The sequence below is a fragment of the Malaya genurostris genome, chromosome 3 (assembly GCF_030247185.1).
Source record: "Malaya genurostris strain Urasoe2022 chromosome 3, Malgen_1.1, whole genome shotgun sequence".
In the NCBI taxonomy this organism is placed as follows: domain Eukaryota; kingdom Metazoa; phylum Arthropoda; class Insecta; order Diptera; family Culicidae; genus Malaya; species Malaya genurostris.
The window spans coordinates 273,366,096-273,381,262 of NC_080572.1; the positions used below are offsets into that span (position 1 = coordinate 273,366,096).

General features: G+C 38.9%; 3 protein-coding genes across 10 annotated transcripts in view; 2 read left to right on the plus strand and 1 right to left on the minus strand.

The window, feature by feature from the left end:
* The window catches only part of LOC131437877 (ionotropic receptor 75a-like), a 36,889-nt gene extending 32,441 nt beyond the window's left edge, over positions 1-4,448 (minus strand). The window contains exons 1-3 of one of the 5 annotated variants that reach the window (XM_058607517.1): positions 4,273-4,448; positions 4,114-4,211; positions 3,850-4,054 (exon numbers count right to left, since the gene is read on the minus strand). The gene's annotated coding sequence lies outside the window, so the exon portion shown is untranslated. Of the gene's footprint in view, positions 1-3,849; positions 4,055-4,113 lie in introns of all 5 variants that reach the window. The other 4 variants (XM_058607519.1, XM_058607518.1, XR_009230840.1 and 1 more) reach the window with 4 other exon arrangements.
* Positions 4,449-4,512: 64 nt separating this feature from the next.
* Positions 4,513-6,824, plus strand: LOC131437879 (gastrula zinc finger protein XlCGF8.2DB-like). 3 transcript variants are annotated; one of them, XM_058607522.1, is made up of 4 exons: positions 4,513-5,300; positions 5,400-5,695; positions 5,758-6,078; positions 6,145-6,824. In XM_058607522.1, exons 2-4 carry the CDS (start codon positions 5,460-5,462, stop codon positions 6,779-6,781), a joined length of 1,194 nt encoding a protein of 397 aa, XP_058463505.1. In that variant the 5' UTR covers positions 4,513-5,300; positions 5,400-5,459; the 3' UTR covers positions 6,782-6,824. The 3 variants fall into 3 exon arrangements, with proteins under 3 accessions (XP_058463505.1, XP_058463504.1, XP_058463506.1); XM_058607521.1 differs by having other exon boundaries at positions 5,410-5,695; XM_058607523.1 differs by lacking the exon at positions 4,513-5,300 and having other exon boundaries at positions 5,326-5,450; positions 5,512-5,695.
* A 5,085-nt stretch (positions 6,825-11,909) lies between these two features.
* LOC131437883 (ubiquitin-related modifier 1 homolog) lies at positions 11,910-14,758 on the plus strand. Of its 2 annotated transcripts, none has more exons than XM_058607530.1 (5): positions 11,910-12,080; positions 13,555-13,639; positions 13,924-13,991; positions 14,090-14,220; positions 14,305-14,758. In XM_058607530.1, exons 2-5 carry the CDS (start codon positions 13,578-13,580, stop codon positions 14,371-14,373), a joined length of 330 nt encoding a protein of 109 aa, XP_058463513.1. In that variant the 5' UTR covers positions 11,910-12,080; positions 13,555-13,577; the 3' UTR covers positions 14,374-14,758. The 2 variants fall into 2 exon arrangements, with proteins under 2 accessions (XP_058463513.1, XP_058463514.1); XM_058607531.1 differs by lacking the exon at positions 11,910-12,080 and adding an exon at positions 12,964-12,978.
* The last annotated feature ends 409 nt before the right edge of the window (positions 14,759-15,167 follow it).

Sequence of the window (15,167 nt, forward strand, 5' to 3'; positions counted from 1 at the left end):
GAGGTACGGTCACAGTGCTAAATTTTGCACCTCTAGAACACGCTGTGCCGCATGCGGAAGAGGCCACGACGTAAAAGTTTGCAATGAAGACGCAAAATGCCCCAACTGCGGGAGGACACACAGAGCTAATGACACAGAATGCCCTGAAATGCATCGACAAAAGCGAATTCGATCCACAATGAGAGAAAAACAAATGACCTTTACTCAAGCGGAAACATTATATCCCAAGCTGGAAAACCGGTTTGACATACTAAACGAAGAACCTGAGGGAGACCCGTTCCCAGAACTCAATACGAGATACAAGAAACCAACCAGAAACTCAACAAAACAGAAAAATTACCCCGACAGCCAATTCGTTCCCAATCAAGAACAAGAACTCAATACCAACGACAATGGCCCGAATACAGCCCCTTTCTCCCACCCCAGTACTAATACCTGCAGCTGTTCGGCAAATCCCCTCAGGGCTACCGACTTCGAGCGATTGATTCACTGGCTCAGACAGGAATTCTTAGCTGAAGCAAGAGTCAAACGATGGATGATGGGATTAAAAAATCTTCATAATAAAATCGTTCAAAGAATTCAAACAGCAGACACCGAGCTTGCTAGAGATCAATTACTAATAGAAATCGGCCACGACGTGCAAGAGATCCTGGACGAAAACAACTCTCACCCAGAAGAAGAAACCAGATCCAACCCCTACACGCACAGTGGTGTGTAAGACGCTCAAAATCCTGCAGCACAACATACAGAGTCTCCGTTCAATGGATACACGAGAGGAACTTAGTCACTTCCTCGAAGAAAGCGATACAAAAATATGTCTGCTGCAGGAAATATGGCTAAAAAAAAACGAACACTTCAGATTACCCCACTACAGATTAGAATCAACCAGAAGAAACCAAGGCTATGGTGGCGTTGGAATACTCGTCCACCAATCACTCGACTATGAAAAACTCACGTTCGACGATCTACTTCCAATTGAAGTAGTTGGAGTCAAAATAGTAAAAGGATTCGATCCAATTTCTGTGATCTCAGTGTATGTCCCTCCAGGACACGACATTTGTGCTCAAGCAATACCCAAAATAAAGGAGTTCTTCGCTCAAGCAGAAAACATAGAAGGAGAGACCATCATCGGAGGCGACTTCAATGGACACCACCACACTTGGGACCCTCGATCAGCCCCATGTTCGAAAGGAAACGCTGTTAATGCTGAACTAGAGTCATCCAAATACGTCCTCCTGAATGACGGGTCGCCCACTTGCATGTCGACGGTTAACAACAACAGCACTGCAATCGATCTCACTTTAGCGACACCCGGTCTAGCAACAAAAACGTCATGGGAAGTAATTCCCCATGAATTCGGAAGTAACCACTTGGCCATAATGATGGGGATAAGTAGCGACATCCCAATTATATCAGGAGCGAAAACCATTATCAACAAACAGAAAGTCGCAATTGAAATCAACAAACTTAAACCACAGACTAACAGACAGGACACTCAAATTAGATTCTTCAATTATTTTAACGGTCATTTCGAATATTCCTTTATTTGGGACAGTACTCACATGTGTCATGATGGCACCACGTTACCCTATCAAAAACATCCTGTCTGTCATCTAGACTGTGTTTATTTTTTTCATTTACCAACAGAGTTGCCATTCATACAGAATTACCTGTAATGTATTGATTTGTATACGTCCAAGCGAATTTCATGCAGGATACAGATTTAAAACATATTGCCAAAACTATATACATAATTGTGCCTACTTCTCATCTTCCAACGCAATACAAAATCGAACCCGTTTTGTTACAATATTTACTTGCTTCTGGTCTGCCGCCACTTAATTTCGGGTGAAAACTACCAAAACAATAAAAAATAGTCTAGATGAACAACGTTGAGTCAAATAAATGGTTACCTTCAAACATCGCGAAAAAGTTAAATATATTATCAACGTAATCCAATAATTTATTGTGACGATTCATTTTCAAATATTTTGATGAAATCAGGCATCCCTGCAAGCAGCTGATCGGTGTTGACAAACGAGGGGAAACCAACTAGTAAAAAAACTTTTACATAACACAAGGGGTGTACAGATAGTAAATAGTTCGCGCAGTACAATATAGGTGGAGCTAGTGCATCACGAAAAATTATTTTATATAAGAATTTACTCATACTGTCATGTCTGTTAGTCTGTGCTTAAACCGCAGTATCTGTACAATCCCGACGAAATGCAAAGCGTCTTCGAAGAAAGCATAAAAAAAGCTAGCTTTGTCGTAAAGAACAAGAAGGCGAATTACTTAAAACGATGGTGGTCCAAGGAGATTAATGATGCCTACAATTTCAAGCGAACGGTACTACGAGAGTACAATAAATCGAAAACCCTAACGAACCAACTCAAGTTACAAAAAGCACGGGCAACACTGAAAAGGCTAATCCGTAAGGCCAAACGTTCTTATTGTGCAGAACTTTCGGAGGCTATCGACGAAACGACACCCGTAACACATTTATGGAATATTATTAAAGGTCTGGACACCGCACTTACACAGCAAGTCCAAAGGAAACCGGAAATATCCCTGAAAGATGCTGACGAATTAATGTCACACTTCTACGACAACAAACTCAAATGGGTAAATAAACCGATGTCCGAAACCCTTCCAGATCTCGAAGGTTACGAGATGGCTCTTTTAATCGAAGAAACATTTGGAGCTCTACAGAAAAGGAAAAAGTACTCCGCACCAGGAGAGGACGGCATGTCGTACGACATATTGAAACAACTCAGATTGGACATGCAGCTAAAAATCTGCGAACTCCTAAATGACGTATTCGTAAGGGAGAACATTCCCGAAAGATGGCGCACAACGCTCATCAAACCCATACCTAAAACCAAAGGGGATTTACTGGAGCCAAGCTCATATCGGCCCATCGCCCTCATGAACGTCTGCCTCAAACTCATAAATTCTGTAGTGAACGGAAGACTGATTGAGATAGCCGAGATAAGGAAGATTCATCCTCCACTTTCGTTCGGTTTCCGGAAAAATTGCTCCGCTCAAAGCTGCGTGAGCTACGTTGTGAACAAAATCAAGGACATTCAACAAGCCGGTGGACATCCCATTGTCATCTTCTTAGACATGTCGCAGGCTTTCGACACCGTAAACCTCCAGAAACTTCTACTCGCCCTCGAAGAATTGAAAATTCCGGATAAACTAATTTCTTGGCTTTTCACCTATCTCAGTCGTCGACGACTGGTTCTCAATACGGCAGAGGGTGACGCCTGTAGAGATGTTAGCGAAGGGCTCCCACAAGGTTGTCCGCTCTCTCCTATTTTGTTCAATTTCTACACATGCAATCTGCACAAAATTAAACTTGACGGTTGCGAGCTAATCCAGTTTGCTGACGACTTTGCAGTAATAGCTACAGGCAAGGATCCGGAAGAAGCAGCTGACAAAGCGAACCAGTATCTATCTCTTCTCCACACCGCTCTAGATTCGTTGGACCTCAAATTAAACGTTCCCAAAACCGCCGCAATAGCTTTCACGAGAAAAGACACAAGCGGGGTAAGAATCAAAATCGGACAAGAGAGAATAGATCTGAGCAACACCCACAAATACCTAGGATACACAGTCGACAAAACAATAACACACCGCAAACACATAGAGGGGATTAGAACCAAAGCAGCAGAGAAACTAAAAATAGTTAAACTGCTAGGCAAAAGGAACAGCAATGCCAACCCGAGCACCCTTATTAAGGTTGGTAACGCCATCGTTCGTAGCAGACTGGAATACGGAGCACAAATTTACGGTAGCGCCGCCAAAACAAACCTCCAGAAGTTCCAAACTGTACATAACACCTACCTCCGATATGCTATGCGCTTCATGAAGACAACTCCGATTCACGTCATACTCGCCGAAACTGGACAGATTCCCTTGGATACTCGACGAGAGCTGCTAACTCTGAAAGAAGTCCTGAAAAGCTCTTTTCACAGTAGTCAACTCCAAGAATTCATCGAACGAGCCGTCCTAGGAGACTCTGTAAACGGCACTTTCCTAACAGAAACAGCTGCAAAATACAACTATATAATATGCCAGATGCACCCGAAAGAGCCCTCATTAGCGTACCACGGCAGACTCCAATACTCCGACCGACATCTATCCAGATACATCGTGCTGAACCTCAACGAGGAGAACGAGAAAAAGGATAAACACAGCAAAGAATTCTGGAAACAGAAATTTCTGGAAGTTAAAGATCTTCACTACCGAGAATACAATCACCTTTACACAGATGCCTCCAAAACGTCGTCAGGAACAGCACTGGCAGTTTATGATGCCTCAGAAAACCAAACAATCTCCGAGAAAATCAACCCGAATTACTCCATCACAAACGCTGAATTGTTGGCAATCTTAACAGCGGTAAGAACAATCCAAACGAAGTCTTATAAGAAGGCTGTCATATTCACTGACTCGCGAGGGGCTTGCCAAACTATTCTGAACAAAACAAAATGCGAAGAAAACTATTTAGCATGGCAAATCCGAAAAACACTGAAAGAGATTAAAACGCAAACCATATTACTACAATGGATACCGAGCCATCAGGGCATCAAGGGAAACGAAATCGCCGATGAAGCAGCAGTTAGTGCAACTATAGGGCCACAATCTGTGTTTAACACTCTCACTCTATCGGACGCTATCGGTCTGGCCAAGTCAGAAATCACCGAAGACTGGAAAATAGTTTATAAAACCACCTCAGAAGAAAAAGGAATATGGCACTTCAACCTAATGAAGGAACCACCTGGAATCATTTGGTTTCACGGACTAGATTTAAACACAGAAGAAAAAATCACCATAAGCCGTATTAGATCTGGACACACGAATACAAAAGCCAGAAGACATCAATGGGGAATCGAATCCGACGGTGACTGTGACTATTGCAATGAACCAGAAGACATCAACCATCTTCTATATTACTGCCCGAAATACAACGTTGAGAGATCCGAGTTTGATATCCTGGAATATTGCAAGCCACTTACAACCATACTCAAGGAGAATAACGAAATCGAACTAAAACAAATAGTATCATTCCTCAAAGCTACAAATCTACACATTTGAATCCATACAAGATTACACCCACAAACACTTCCAAAATATCACAACACCAAGACAACCGTAAAGGCGAGATGGACCGTGATCGGTCTTAGCCGTCCCCAGGACAACACAAAAAAAAAAAAAAAAAAAACATAGAAAAATAATTATTGTATATTTTTATCTCGATTTCATAGCACGCACAATATTCTTTGGTATCTAGTACGGTAATAATTTCTAGTTTAATGTGAACCATATAACTTCAGTTTTCTACAATTCTATACTGATTCAAAATAACCGGTTCATAGTTCAACTAATCGTTCTAGTATTTTTAAGCTATATTCATCTATGCACAAATCACTGTTTATTTGAGAATCGTAAGTGATATGGAGAAATCGCTACAAATATATCAGGATACATTAGAATCTAACGTAACAGAGACACATTGTGCTGAGAACATCGATCAAAAGCCCAAAGTAGTAAAACAGGAATGCAGTTCTACCAACAGTTCCATCGACACTGAAAAATCCGCTTACGCTTCACTTAATACTTGTCTAAAAAATGAGGATATGCAATTTAAACCGGTTCCGGTTTCCGGTAACAGCAATGAAACCAAGCAAATGTGATTAGAAATTTGCTGCTCTTGCATAGTACCTACATACCAGTTCTATTTGTTATTTTTAGGGAAAATCCCCGTATGGAAAAGCCGGAAGTACCACAAATTGCAACCGTTGATCTCAAAAAATTCCACGAATGTGATATTTGCGGCAAACGCTATACCCGGAGCAGTTCACTATCCTACCATAAGATTTCGCACACCGATCAACGGCCTTACAAGTGCAATGTGTGCGATGAAGACTTTGTTCGTAGATACGCTCTAAATAGGCACATGAGCCAACATATGGGCGAGAGTCAGTATAAGTGTGATGTGTGTGGCAAAGAATATAGTACCAATTATTACTTGAAAATGCACATGCGTTTCCATACCAGTGCGATACTTAATCGGTAAGTTTGACTACTACAATTGACTGATTTTCAAATATTCGTCTATTGTTTGTTTCACGCTTTTAGTCAGCGAAACGAGGTGGCGAAAAATCACGAGTGTGAGATATGTGGAAAACGATTTGTTAGGAAGTGTAGGCTACAGGAACACTTCCGGATGCACAGCGGCGAACGTCCGTTTTCTTGCACTGTCTGTGGTAAGACGTATCCGAAAAATGGCGAGCTCTCCAGACATCTTCTTATACATAACGAAGTAAAACCTTTCAAGTGCACCGAGTGTGGCAAAGATTTTTACAAAAAAATCAGCTTGAAGGCCCACTTGATTAGCCACAGCGGCGAGTGGCCGCACAAATGTACGGTATGTGACAAAGGTTTTGTCTATAAGAGTAGACTGACTTCACACATGTTTGTGCATACCGGCGAGCGCCCATATAAGTGCGTTGTATGCGATAGAGGTTTTACCGCCCATGATGGCTTGACGGCGCACATGACCATTCATACGGGCAAGTTTCGACACCATTGCGATGTGTGTGGCAAGGGATTCTTTGTTCCTTCTATCTTGAAGGAACATATGGGCAGTCATACCGGCGAGAAACCAACGATATGCGATGTTTGCGGTAAAAGTTTTCACGGGAAAAGATCATTCTCGAAACACAGAAAAATTCACAAGCCCAACTCGGAAGGGAATGAGATTTTGAAGTGTTGAATACAGAAAAAGAATTTAATAAATTTTACTAGATGCTGTATAACTTAATGCGGATGCAGGGTTATTTTCATTTCATCAATCTTCCCAGGTCAATCATGATCACCAAATTCAATTTGGAGAAGGAACGCATCTGAAATTTACTGCTCTTGTATAATTCCAACCCGTGGACAACTTGACAGCTCCAATACATCGAGAATATAAGTAAAAGTTTTGGTTCTCTGGTTCCACAATGCACAGTGGTTCAAAAGCGCAATTTCACGCTCTTAATTGATAACTGATAGGGACGTGGTTTTTAAGGTACAATATCTTCAGCAAAGTTACTCAGAATGATAGATGCCATCTTTTGGCCAATTTTATTTATGTAATTAATCCCCCTAAAAGTGAGATAATAATACTATTTTAGCTCAGAGCCAACATAGGGTCTTAGTTACTTCGACAAAGTTGTTCAGAAAGTTATTTCAAACAAATTTTCTGAAGGTACTATTCCCTTAACTTAAGTGTAATTCATGATATAATGTATTTCCTGAAAAGGGTGTCCTAAAACCAGTTTTTGTATGAAAACACATATATTTTTAATTTATACGAGTTTTTCATGTTCTACAAAGTTTTTCATCATTAAAAATTACACAACTTTCTCAAACATACAATGCTGCTATTATTTCAGTTTAATGAAATAAAGCCATTTTTCATGTTTTTTATTATAAAATTTCAACTTGTCTATCATCAAAAGGCGCAGAAAGGTGCAGATGAGACTACTCACATATTAAACTACTTGACAAGAGCTTTCATAACGTGGTTGAATTATTCGTCTGCGATCGTCTGCAGGCGAGATATGTTCTTTTCAAATATCCTTGTCCTTGACATTTGCAATAATAAGGTTCATTGCATATCAGATCAGATTTCAGTATATATTCGTTACCATGGTAACTCTCACAATAAATAATTTTTATGGACATCGAAGTCTACAAATAGAAAAGTTTAGTAATCATTACAAACGTTTTTTGAAAGTGAGATAGGAAGCCACGACTTTGAAAAAGGGCAACCATCATGTCGAATTACGTTATGTCATATTTTGGTAAGTTTTTCTATAGAGAACCTCTGCGGACAAATATCCTCCATTCATCAATTGAAGTGAAGATCGATAAACGCTTGCTATATTGTACTGTTCACAATGATTAAGAAGTTTCTTTCATACAGATTTCGAGAGTATTATACACGCAAGCAAAACAGATCACTTTCGAATCGGGATCCCATGAATTGGTTATTAGTTTCATCGGATCCTTTGGTTACAAATATTCGTGAATTGCCGAAACAGTCCAAGAAGAATCTGTCGGACGATGCTAAGAGTCTTTTAGCTGGTTGAGAACATTGTCAGCTATCATAAAGTAAATACAAATAACTAAAAAATGAGTTTTGATCATACTTTTCTCTACCAGAAGATAACATAATTTAATTCGATTTGATGATTGCTTTTTTTTAAAGTCGTGACAAAACAGTTACTAAACTATTCAATTTGTAGACTTCAATGTGCAAAAAAAATCATATTTTGTGGCAAGTACCATAGTAATGAATATATACTGAAATCTGGTCTGACATGAAGTGAACCTTATCATTGCAAATGTCAAGGACAAGGATATTTGAAAAAAAACATATCTTGCCTACAGACGATCGCAGACGAATAATTCAACCACGGTATGAAAGCTCTTGTCAAGTAGTTTAATATGTAAGTAGTTTCATCTGCACCTTTTGATGATAGACAAGTTGAAATTTTGTAATAAAAAACATGTAAAATGACTCTACTTCATTAAACTGAAATGATAGCAGCATTGAATGTTTGAGAAAGTTGTGTAGTTTTTAATGATGAAAAACTTTGTAGAACATAAAAATCTCATATAAATTGATAATATATGTGTTTTCATACAAAAACTGGTTTTAGGGCACCCTTTTCAGAAAATACATTATATCATGAATTACACTCAAGTTATGGGAATAGTACCTTCAGCAAGTTTGTTTGAAATAACTTTCTGAACAACTTTGTCGAAGTAACTAAGACCCTATGTTGGCTCTGAGCTAAAATAATATTATTATCTCGCTTTTAGGGGGATTAATCACATAAATAAAATTGGCCAAAAGATGGCATATATCATTCTGAGTAACTTTGCTGAAGATATTGTACCTCAAAAACCACGTTCCTATCAGTTATCAATTAAGAGCGTGAAATTGCGCTTTTGAACCACTGTGCAATGGCGTCGTAAATAGAATAACATTTGGAAATAACGTATTTGTTTTTCGACAATCTGCGGTTTAAATTTTTATATTTAAATAAGTAAAATAAATTTTGCTAGCATTTCTTGACATTAACAAAATAATTATGATGATAAGTTACTATGGTTTAGTATAAGTATAATTTTTCTCTTTTCATCAATAGAAGGTTTAAAAGTAGTTTATCACATTTCAATAAATAATAAACGTGAAGTAATGTATTGCAAATCAAGATTAAATCTATGCTTCCCTTATCTTTATCCGAGTCGTTAGATGATCATCCAATGATAACAAATACTCCTACAAAAAGCTACTAATTCCTTGCGTTCTCATGGATACGACTAAATAAGTTAGGTACTTTTTAGTCACACACCACATTTCAAAAAACACTTCATTTCTAACTCTATCAATCACCATAAATAGTTATCTTTTCAGAACAAAGACGTTTTTCTCTGATACTACCCGACCATAGATGGCATAACCGTCGCTTCATTCCAGATATAAAGTATCCCGCATCCCGCATACGCATGGCTGCCAGATGGCTGACTAAACGCTGCCAGCTGGAAAAATATGGCTGGCAGACATTTTGGTGACCGACTGCCTCACCGCTGCCAGATAAACAACTCAAACGATACAACCTTATCCACCAGAATTTTTCAACATTGAAATCTTTGACATATTCAGCGAATGTGAGAAAATGAAAACGTTTTCCACTAAGACAAGACCTGACAACTGGGGGGGGGGGGGGGGGGGGGGGTCTGCTTTTGTTCCAAAATGGACCAGTTTCTGATTGGCTGATTTTGATGTTGCTACCCGCGCATTGAGAAAAGAAAAAACTTTTGCAGGGTACGCGAGCAATGATGCCAAGTATAAAGAAAATCAGAAAACAAGTTAATAAAAATGTATAATTTTAGCTCACCAATGAAAATGAAAATTTTCAGAGGATGTTTCACTTTTTTCCAATCTCATTTGTAATAAATGTTTATAGTGGCAGCACAGTGTAATTAAAATCAGCATCAAGCCGTTTTTCTTTTTGGTGAATTAAAGTGTAATCAAAAAAGATTTGTTAAATTAGTGTAAACTCGAAAGTGTGTTTAGTTTTACGAGAAGAATGAGCTGTTGTGTTCCACACTGTGGTCACACTATGCATTTCTATCCAAACTTGACTTTTTCCGGTTTTCAAAAGATCCGGTAATACGTCAACAATGGATTCAATTTTGCGTTCAACATGAGATGATTCGTGTTTTGTCATCAAAGCTCAATTAATTGTTTTTAAGCATTGATATATAATAATAAAATGCAATCACCAACACATTTCTCATGTTTATTTCAAATCAAAAACCGATTCTTAAAATTTAAATTTAATAAATAGTTTTTTCTTAGCATAAAGTTATTAAAAAATCTGTAAATATGGCTACACTGTAGCCGATACGTTGGTATTTATTCTACAGGGCGAAAATGACGAGAAGGATGATTCGGAAGGGATAATAAGAAGCCAGTTGTCAGGTCTTGTCTTAGGTTTTCCAGAATGTCTGCCAGTCATATTTTTTCCAGCTGGCAGCGTTCTGTCAGCCATCTGGCAGTCATGCGTATGCGGGATGGCGTCCGATTTTACATGCAACGTTGCCATGTATACCGATATTTGACCTGAATACAGAGTTGCCATGTTAGTTTTTTCAAAAATCTGTCTCTGCCTCAAAAATTTATCTGGTTTTGTCTGTGTCAAAGACATCATAATTACAAGATATCCAGCTCTCATATTTCCCGAACAAATTATTGGCAACATTCTTTTTTTGCGAGTAGGACGCCCTCAGGCGAGTCCGCATCGAATCTTGTATATAAAAGTAGATGAGAAAAATGTCAAATTAGTGCGCACGAAAATAGCAGCACTGCGCGCCCATACAATTGACATGATACGTTGAATGTGATGCCGTGCGATGGCGTTGCTGAACTGGAGATTGATTTCGCACCAAGCTGACACGGTCTGCCATAACGCTACGTCGTGGTGACCCAGCCCGATGGCAACAATAAGGCGTTCCAGCTAGTGCTATCGTAACCAACATCTCAGTCCTTCGGGGCCATCAAAGCTAGCAAGTCAGTGAGAGCAAAGTAAACAAAATGAAGTAAAATACAACAATTCATTGATTGTGAAAGTCAGTATTATAATTTGGCAGCGCACGTTTCATAACGATATGACATTTATAATCAAACATAAAAAAATCAACTTTCACACCTAAATATCACAGATTTTCATATCGGCAATAGTGATTTGGAACATTTTTATCGTTTATTCAATAGTGCAAATAGATATCAGCAATAAAAGTACACTCGGAGTAGAAGAAAATCGATTTCAAAGTGATTACTACTACTTGTTTTAGTGTAAACTACGATTAAATATGGAAAATCTTCAGAAAAGTATCAACATTTTTTTAACAGAAACTAGTGTAATGTTGATTTCTCGAGTACTAGAATGTATAGCGATCGAAAACTATTTATTTTGGATACTTTATTGGTTATTTCCAGGCATTTGAAAAATGGTATCAAACCAAACTTAATGCTCTATTCTGAATAAACTGTAGATTTTCCACAATGAACAAAGATCAACATTACCACTTCAGAGTAAAAACATTTTTTTCAACTCCTACTATGAATTTTCAAATTAATTTGGCCGTTTTCATAAGAAATCGTTGAAAAAATTGAGTAATTAAAAATTTTCCTACCGAATTGACAGCTCTTGCTGAAAGTATCATCTCTAAATTATCAGCGCCTCTACATTTCAGTTTTGCGACAATATGCCAATTGGATTGTTCAATACAAACGGAACTCTGCAGACTAGTTGATCTGGCATCTCTGCCGCAAAGTGACAGCTAGATTCATCAGAATAACACACATGTTTTGGTTCGTGCTTAGATATATTTTTGTACTTGTTTTACTGACTAGCTAAGACCTTAATCGGTCTAACTCGCTGACATATATTTAGTTGAACATTGCAATTTTCTCTATATAAAGTACTTTTTCAGTTATCGAAATATCAGAGGTGAGTTTTGTACTGTGCTTCACACTCGTATAACTGATAACAAATCAGCGGTACTTGTCAGTTTTGGTACAATATTCCGGCACGAAATAGGCCATATTTGCACAGGACACTTGCATTGATAGCTCTACGATCCTACTGTCGCTGAGAATCCATTCGTAGGGGTATAGGGTATCGAATAAACGATGCGGTTGGTTTGTATGACTAATGCCGTTTCAAGCGAAACTTCGATTCAGGCGTGATTTGGTGGACCGGGAGGCTTTGCAATAGTTTGTAATCCAATGAGTGGAAGTTTTAATGTGCTTGATTCAACCTTTTGTTGATCTGTTATGAATTGACACTAGGTTTGGTTAAGGTTCTACTTACAATTTTAGAAAAAAAGCGGCCATTGTTGAAAACCGCAAAAGCAATTTTCTCCACCACTGCTAGAAAAATATACCAAATAAACTGATATTTCACTTTTAATTGTTCGCTCAATGGCAGCGAAGAAAACTGCAGTTTGCCGCATTTGAGAGTTAAGTCATGTAGGGTCAAAATATTCAGATAATAAAATTTAGTCTGTAATAATTATAGAATGAAAACAAAATTAAATGAAAATCGTCCATGTTTGAGACCGCCAGTTTTGTATTGGGAGTAGGATATCAAAGCACAATCCCTGGAGCGAATTGTAAACAGTCCTAAATTTAAATACAATGAGTGCGATTTTCGCCTGTGCTCATAAACCACCCGACGTCGATCTTGGCACGATTCGCCCGTTCTTGTTCTTTTTTTTTGGTTGTCGAGAGCGAGTACGAACTGACTCCTCTCGATCGGGAAAACTCGCGAACCTGATCGTGAAAACATAAAAAGCACATTTGACACGCTCTGTACCGCAGTCTTTCTCGAAACGTGCAAACTAGAGGTGTGCAAAACAGCTCATTTTGGTGAACAGCTCCGAACCGATCAGCTCACCAAAGTGAATCGATTCGATGTATCAGCTCATCAGCTCTTTTAGTTTAAACTTAAGGTTCATTTTGTGCGCCGTTTTTCTTATGCACCGGTTTTCTTTCATATGCATGATCGAAATTGAATCATTGATTTGCAATGATGCAATGAATGCAATGCGAATTAACTTATCTTTAATTGATGTCGACTAAATTGAATCTCTTAAAGAGCCGAAGATCCGATCAGCTCGTAGCGTGTTCCCTTCGTCATAATGCAGTGAACTGGGTAGCAAATGAGTGAGCTGGTGAGCTGCGGTTCTTTTGAAAAGAGCTGTGAGCTGTCAGCTCACTTCAATGATTCGATTCACTGGAACAGCTCAGGAGCGAATTGCCCATCTCTAGTGCAAACGGATTCTTGGCTTCCTCTCGAATAGAAGAAGGAAGAGGGAACCGAATCGACGCGAGAACTATCAATTAATCAATCGTTTTTTGTTGTTGAAAGCATTTACAGTAAATCAGTCTTTTTTCGCTCTCTATCACCCTGGCTGTCTTAGTGGATCGTTATCGCGGCAACACCATGGATGATTCGATCGACGAGGAAGTGATCTCGGCCGGCGCTACCATCACGGTGGAGTTTAGGTGAGCCATTTTCATTGCTGCTCCGTGCGTCGTGTGAATTTCAGTTGCATACGCACACCCACAAGCAGCGGGTGTTGTTTCTTGTGAAAATTTTGACAAAAAAAAATACGAGTAGGTGTTTTAAGTGGAGTGTTCATTAGAGAGTTACGGAAATACGTACCTGTTGTGTAGGCGCATGCAGTAGTAGACTGGAGTGTGGATGCAACATGAAAAGCACTGTTCTATTTTAATCTGTATTACCTTTTGTTCATTCGGAATGTCTTTCACGTGTTCTTTTTATGCAGTGGAGGCGCCGAGATGCTGTTCGGCGGAGTGAAGGAACACGAAGTGCCATTAGATGGTTCTAAGATTGGTAAGAGCGAAAATATCCATGTTTTCAAACAAGAATAATTTGAATTAAATAAACAAACAATCTTTTCATAATCGATTCGGGGGTTTTCTCTTTTGCAGTGCTACTTGAGGAAATGCTCCGATGGCTCCGAGACAATTTGCTGACCGGTGATCCGGCTCTGTTTCTCCAGGACAACACCGTAAGGCCCGGCATACTGGTGATGATAAACGACACCGACTGGGATCTCATGGTAAGCAGAAGCTAGTCGAATTTTGATCGAGTAGAATGCGCTAATTCGGTTGTTCGTTTTTTTTTGCTTCTTGTTATTCCGAAGGGCGAAACTGAGTACATTCTGCAACCAGGAGATCATGTCCTGTTTATTTCCACCCTTCACGGGGGATGAACAGTTTCACCGGAGGCCGTGATCTGTGATAAAGGATGATTGTTTGGTTTAAGCTATGATAAGGAACCGCAGAGCAAGAAGGTGCAGCATGATTTATCGAAGTCGAAACATGTTACGGAGTGAACAAAAAAAAGGGCGTTTTGTGAAGTGTGACTAGATGCAGCTTGGCGTTGCAGTTCATTAACTGTGAATGAGAGGGTAGTTTATCTCATTTCTGTTCTATTTGTTTAAAAATAGTTTTCTTTCTGTTAAGAATTAAATACTGTCACATAGCTACAAACTAAATTTAGCACATCAGTATCTTTTTATATCAAAAGTGAAATATTCCCTAGGGAAGAAGAAAAAAAAAAACAAATAAAAGCTATATACAAATTTCAAATGATAATTACGATATTTTTCTTTTCTCTGTCCGATATTCTACGCGTGGGTGAGCAAAAAGCACTGTTTAGTATTTGATGTGTTCGGGTCATATTTTTTGTCAGCTGTACATTTTGTCAACTCTCAGTTCAGCTCAGTTACAACGAAACGAAAAAACAAACAAACGAAATATAACGTTATAGTCCGCAGGACAATGCTTGGCCCATTTGTTTTCAAATGTCGGTTATTTTGGAAAAAAAAATCGTGAACCATTTCAGTTGTCTGCACATTTCGTAGGAGTGTTGACGTAAAACTTTGAGCTGCCACCGTCACTAGCAATATCGCAACCACTCAAACAGCAAGACTTTGATTTGGCAAAAGAAGAGAAACTTGTCGGCGATCAATCTTCAAACCTTCTGTCAGCGACCAATCACCTC

Excerpts from the sequence above, each read along its gene's own strand:
- LOC131437879 (XM_058607522.1), top strand. The coding sequence starts at position 5,460 with ATGGAGAAATCGCTACAAATATATCAGGATACATTAGAATCTAACGTA. Across the intron at positions 5,696-5,757 it reads AGCAATGAAACCAAGCAAAT|GGAAAATCCCCGTATGGAAA; the intron begins GTGATTAGAAAT and ends TGTTATTTTTAG. Across the intron at positions 6,079-6,144 it reads ACCAGTGCGATACTTAATCG|TCAGCGAAACGAGGTGGCGA; the intron begins GTAAGTTTGACT and ends TCACGCTTTTAG.
- LOC131437883 (XM_058607530.1), top strand. The coding sequence starts at position 13,578 with ATGGATGATTCGATCGACGAGGAAGTGATCTCGGCCGGCGCTACCATC. Across the intron at positions 13,992-14,089 it reads ATTAGATGGTTCTAAGATTG|TGCTACTTGAGGAAATGCTC; the intron begins GTAAGAGCGAAA and ends TCTCTTTTGCAG. Across the intron at positions 14,221-14,304 it reads ACACCGACTGGGATCTCATG|GGCGAAACTGAGTACATTCT; the intron begins GTAAGCAGAAGC and ends GTTATTCCGAAG.